General features: G+C 39.3%; 1 protein-coding gene across 1 annotated transcript in view; it reads left to right on the top strand.

Annotated features, from left to right (window-relative positions):
• Positions 1 to 707: 707 nt before the first annotated feature.
• YME1L1 (YME1 like 1 ATPase) overlaps positions 708 to 6,304 on the top strand; it is a 43,141-nt gene continuing 37,544 nt past the window's right edge. The window contains exons 1-2 of the mRNA XM_016131487.2: positions 708 to 1,081; positions 5,544 to 5,675. Of these exons, the coding sequence (XP_015986973.2) occupies positions 1,049 to 1,081; positions 5,544 to 5,675 (165 nt within the window). The 5' untranslated portion in view covers positions 708 to 1,048. The remainder of the gene's footprint in view (positions 1,082 to 5,543; positions 5,676 to 6,304) is intronic.

The raw sequence follows: 6,304 nt of genomic DNA, 5'->3' as shown, positions 1-6,304 counted from the left end.
CTCCGCCCACGCCGCCCGCGGGCTGTGATGTCACCCCGTCGCCACGCTCTTCGAGCTTAGCCCAGCCTCCGCCCTGTGACCGCTTCGTAGATGCCGAAGGACCCAATGAGCGTGAGGGTGGGGACGCTGGGAAATTCTCCGACCAACAACAGACTCTTCGAGGGCAGTGACCACCGCCCACTTCCTTTGTAATGACCGGGCGGAGGTGGGGGTGTGGTGAGGCGGTGCCACAAACAGTTGTTGGCCGACGAGAAAAGGGACAGCGGGGATTTGAATCAGAATCATAGGAAGAGTTTTCTCCCGACCTCCGAAAGAGGTTATGGGGGCCCCTCCTCCGCTTTTTCTTTTTTTTTTTAATGCTCGCGACCTTCCCCCCGCCCCCGCGAGAAATGTAAATTAATTCGGTCTGTTCAGGAAAGTGATGGCTACTGTAATCTAAAATGTGGAGAAACTGGATGAGCAGGAAGCGGGCAGTGGCTCCATAATGTGACATCTTAACGGGAGGTAACTTACCTGACTGGAACAGATTAGGATCAACAAAAAGAATTTTCGATTTATTTTGGGGAAGTTAGAGAACATTAAATTGTAGCAAATGACCTTATCATCGTTCATTCTGTTCCAGTTGGAACAGAATACATTGCATTGAATGGTTTGATAAGGATGCCGCCCCCGTAAGAAAAAGAAAACTACAGCCAGAAAGCTTTGGAGATGCAGCACTTAACACTAGAGAACAGCTATTTTGGGGCCATAGGTCCTCGGCACCAGCCGCAGAAAAGCTGGCACTGAGCAGGCCTGGAGAGCTGACGCAAGCCCGTGGGTGGTGGCGCTCCCTGCCCCGGAAGTAGTGTTGAGTTAGAGCTTTGCCTTCCGGGGCAGGTGGTCTGTCGTTGCCGCAGCTGTAGGAAACGGAGGCCATTTTCCGTTTCTAGGCAAGTGAGGGTAGAGTGAGGGAGAAAAAGGGAGACGCAAGGGCTCAGCGCCTCCCCGCCGGGCCGTGGAGAGAAGAGCAGTTTCGGCAGGCGGGTGAGGTCGCTGAGGGCCCGGGGAGATGTTTTCTCTATCGAACACGGTGCAGCCTCAGGTGAGTCTCGACGCCTTGTAATCCCCCCGCCAGCCCGCGGCTATTTGTCATTTGCGTTTTGTGAAGCGATTTCTCGATAGGGATCGTGGGAGGGGAGCGTTTAGACTAACACGAGTCCTAGGGGTGAGAAGGGATCAGGGGCAACGCTGAGAGTAAAGGGCTGACCGTAAAGCAGGGGCTTGATATGAGCGTGAAGGAAAGCTTGGCTTGTCGAGTTGACTACGTGGAGTTTTTGATGGAGAATCATTCAGGCATTGTTGAGTGGCGGATGTTCAGGGGTCCATGTGGGGGCGGGGGAGACGTCTTTGCCATTGATGTAAAGGAAACAAGTAATGTTTCCATCTTTTCGCCTCGCTAGAGACTAGTATTCATGACTTCGATCCCCTATTTTTTCTTTTCTCTTAAATGAAATTTGACCCAAACATGATGTAATAATTTGAATAATCTGCCATGAATACTTTAGTATTTTTTTGACAAGAAATGACAAATAGGTATTTTCAAGTATTGGCTGCTTGCAGGTAAAATTTTGATGTAGCCTCTTGCCTGTCTTTTTATAAAGCCAAAAATGGTGCAGAGAAAAATGATTTCAGGGGTTTTCAGTGATTTTTTTTTTTTTCGGACTAAATCACTTGTAACAATGTCTTGTTCTTGGTTCGTTAAAAAATCATTCTTGGTGACATTTTGATGTTTTTTTTTTTCTTTCTTTTGAGTTCTTACAGTTTTGCGAATAGCTTTTGAAAACTTTCAAATTTAAAAGTAATTTTTTGGTGTTGAATAACTATGGTATACACTTGAAACTAACACAATATTACTATATGTTAGATATATTTTAATAAGATCTTTAAAAATTAAATAAAAAATTTTGGACACTTTAGTTTTTTAGTTTAAACATAATTATGTTCCTTTGTGTATCCCATATTCACTTGGGGTTTTTGTTTTTTTTGTTTTTGCTAGTATTGGCTGGATAATAGAAAACGAAGTGGTTATTTACTGGGCGTCAGTAATGTGATAGGTGAACAAAGCAGATGTAGAATCTTGATGGTGATATGAAGTAAAAGATGCATAGGAGTTAGCCAGAGTGAAGAATGATTGGAAATGAACAGGTCTCCTAGGCAGACAGAGTAATATCTGGAGGTCCTGAGATAGGGAAGAGCTTAGCCAATTGGAAGAACAAAAATAAGGTCAGTGTGGCTAGAGTGTGGTGATTGAGGGGCACAATGACAGAAATGACGTTGGGGAGAAGCCTTGAAACATACAGGGAGTTATAATAAGAGACTTTGGATTTTAAGTGTGTTGGAAACCACTGAATGCTTTTAAGCAGGGAGTAACATCAAATTTACCATTTAAATACATCACTCTGGTTTATTGCTGTGTGGATAGTGTGAAAGGCAGGAGTGGATATCTTTTCAGTTAAGGATGCTATTGCAGTAATCCAGGAGAGAGATAATGCACAATAAAGTGGCAATGGTTTTGGAAAGAAGGGGATGAGATTCATTTTGGACAAAGAAGTTCATACGGGATTGGATATGAGAGTTGATGGAGAGAGGAGCTTTAGGTTTGATCAGCTGCAAGGGCGAAGGTGTCATTTACTAAGATGATAATGTTTCGAGAAGTCCTACCAGTTGTTTGGAAAAAAAGGTGAAGATGTCATTTACTAAGATGATAATGTTTCGAGAAGTCCTACCAGTTGTTTGGGGAAAAAAAAGTCTAACTTGACTTGTCTAATATAGTATTAAAAACCTTTTGAAACTGAATTTCAAGAAGTTTACATCCAGAAGACCTGATTTTAGGAGAACTTATCAACTGGATGGAGAGTTAGCGGTACATGACATTGGTAGAGATGGTGAAGGGATTTTGTGTACTGTGGGCAGTCTTAACTGGGTTCATGTAAGACCTATGTGCATTTTATACTGTGAAAGATGGTGAACACATTTGTAATTCCTGGTTGCTTACTACATTGTTCTCAAACAGTTGTTAGCTGAATATTCATTTGATGAATCTGATTTCTGTAAACATTTCTGTTACATAAGGATTAGAGACAAGTTCTGTTTAGAAATTACTTTCAAGAATAGCTTTATATTTTATTTTCACATTGAAAACCAGTCAGATTTGCTTCAGCCTCAAAGAGCATGTTTATGTAAAATTAACGCTGGCAGCAAGCTGCACTTTTTTTTTCTAAACAGGAAATGTATTAATTGCTTGAATGCACTTGAATGTAAATTGTAAGGTTAGGAAAGAAACAGAGGTGAACTTTTTCATTGAGAAGAGATCAAACCATCTTTTAGTAACTGAGCTATTTTTCCAATGAGAAGAGATATAACAAATAAAAGTTTCAAAGAAATGGGCAGAAAATATGTATCTTAAAATAATTTGGTTTCTGTAGTTTTCAAGAACTTATTGTTTCTTTCTGGCTGTAAAAATAATACATGCTCTTTTCCAAAAATGCTGTAAAAAATAGGAATAATAAAGATCACCTGTTATCTCATTACCCAGAGTGATCACATTTTATAATAAATTCTTTCATACTTTTTACCTTTATGCAAATATGTGTATGCACACTTTAAAAAAAAAGATGTTAAAGACAGTTTAACAGCTTTTTTTTTTTCATTTAATAGAATATTATCAACTTATTTCTATAACAACTATGGAATGAAAAGTCTCTAATTGCAATCTGGAGTCAGACTATTGGGATTAGAATCCTTGCTCCTATATTTAATAGCTAGTGACTGACTTCGAACATGTCACTGAAGCTATTTAAATTCTTTCTGTGTAAATAGTAACTAATGTTTATGGTTGCTCTGAGGATTAAATGAGAGATAAGTAAAGCACATAACCTGGTGTATAAGGAGAACCCATTTAATTTATTAATTTACTTAACATATTTAGCATCTGTTATGTGCACTGTTGTTGCACTGGGATACAGTATTGAATAAAGAAAAAGGACAAAATACATAAATTATATGTTGTATAAAAACATTTTATATTAAATAATTATATAAATAAAATAAAAAACCCCCAAAAATCATAAAATAAAGTTCCTTGCCAGATGGAACTTAGAATCTAGTGGGAGAGGGTGGTATAAAAAAAAATAAATATTTGGTCTTTGTTCTTAGTTCTTGGCACAGAGTTCCTACAACCCTTGGAATTTCCTGAGTGGTAAGAGTATCTTATTATTCCTCAGGAGTCCCTTTGGATCTGTCCTGGATTTATGCTAATAAGGTGACTTAGGATGGGGTCTCTAGATAGCCTCATGACTGGGCTGGTCAGCAGAAAGACCCTAGTAATTAGAAAGTGAGAACTCTTAACCCCAGTGCTCTGGCTTTTGGGAGGGAAGAGGGCTGGACTGCCCTGAAATTGAGCTCTTTAAAAAACTTTTAAGAGATTTCATGGGGAGGTTCATAGTGCAAGTGGAGTGGAACACTCATCCGTAGGTGAATTCCTGTTTTTGAGACCCTTCTGGACCTTGCCCTGTGTACCTCTTCATCTGGCTGTTCATTTTCGTCTTTTATGATAGACTGGTAAACATAAGTAAAGTTTATTTCTTAGTACCGTGAGCTGCTCTAGCAAATTACTGAACCTGAGGAGGGGGTTGTGGGAAACCTGATTTAAAAAGCTGGTAGATCAGAAAGTATGGTTGGCCTGGGACTATGACCAGAACCTAAAATGGGAAAAGTCTTGTGGGATTGAGCCTTTAACCTGTTTGATATGCAATAACACTGGATAGTTAGTGTCGGAATTAAAGTGTTGGACTCCCAGGTGGTGTCAGAGAATTGCTAGACGCACAGATAATAACAATATATAATTAAATAAGTAGATATTTAAAAGGTGTTAAATAGGGAAAGTACCAAGAAGAAAAAAAAGAGCAGAGGAAGGGATAAGGAATGCGTTTTGGAGGGAGGGTTGTTGAAGTACTAAGTAGGCTGGCTAGGGAAAAGACTCATGAAAAGATTACTTGAGTTAAGAACTCAACTGTGTAGGAGAGCAAGCTATGCTATTAATTGGACAAGAGGGGATAAATAGTGCTGCACGGGTCTTGAGGTGAGGACCTGCCAGGTGTTTTCCAGGAACACCGAGGAGGCTGGTGCGGCTGGAGCAGAGAGGATGAAAGGGAACATAGTGGATAAGTTCAGAGAGGTCATAAAGACCCTTGGAGGGCTTTCTCTGTTATAGTTTTTATGACTGGCTTTTATTTTAAGTGGGAAGAGAAGCCAGCCGTTGGAGGGTTTTGAGCAGAGGAGTGATGCAATCTGACTTGGTTTGACTAGAGCACAAGCAGGGAGCGTAGTTAGGAGGCTGTTGCAAAAATCCACATATAAGTGTTGGTGACTTAGAACAACATGATGCAGTGGGGAAACTGTGAGGTATTGAATTCTGGATATACGCTTGCTTTTTTTAATATTTGTGAAATATTTCATTTTGTGGTGGTATTCACTATTTAATTTCAACTTTCATATTTTTCTAGGTTACAGTTCCTCTGAGTCATCTCATCAATGCCTTCCATTCACCAAAAAGCACATCTGTTTCTGTCAGTGCATCAGTTTCTCAAAACCAGCATCGAGATGTGGTTCTTGAGCATGAGGCTCCCAGCAATGAGGTAATAGTTTTGACCCTGGTTATTTGAGAAAGCATTTTGATTAGTATGTCACAAACATGTTTGAAGTATCTTTCTGTATTTAGGGATTTCTAACAAAGTCATTTCTGTCATCAATTTAATTTCCTTTGTAATTAAAGATGTCTAATTCTGACTTAATTGTATAGATAGAAAAGTTACTTTGTCTTATTCTTTAACATTTAATTAAAATTTCATGTGGCATAGATTTCATTGGTATTCACTTCCTAGATTACTATTTGTGTGGCACCATTTTAGATATTCTTTTGTGTTGCTTCAGTAGTAGCGGTACGCTCACAGTTAACTGACCATAATGCCTCCCAAATCTCAGGGAGGACAGTAGAGTAAAAAGTTATCATCTACTGCCTCATAGGAGATTTCAGGGTAATTAAACAGTTAAAATGAATATATAGGTGCCTGAAAGCGAAATGTACAAGCTATGGCACAACTTTTAGTATTCAGAGAATTATAAAATCAATGTTGACTGGAATATAGGGAACTCCCACCCTAGGAATCCTTGCATTTACAGATTTATTAATAAGATACTTGTAGCTCAGAATACATTTTTTTTTAAAGAAGACGTAATCTGTAGTTAAGTTTTCCAAAAGCCTCTT

The sequence above is a fragment of the Rousettus aegyptiacus genome, unplaced genomic scaffold (genome assembly GCF_014176215.1).
Source record: "Rousettus aegyptiacus isolate mRouAeg1 unplaced genomic scaffold, mRouAeg1.p scaffold_m13_p_10, whole genome shotgun sequence".
In the NCBI taxonomy this organism is placed as follows: Eukaryota; Metazoa; Chordata; class Mammalia; order Chiroptera; family Pteropodidae; genus Rousettus; species Rousettus aegyptiacus.
This window is presented reverse-complemented; position numbering and strand designations above follow the sequence as displayed.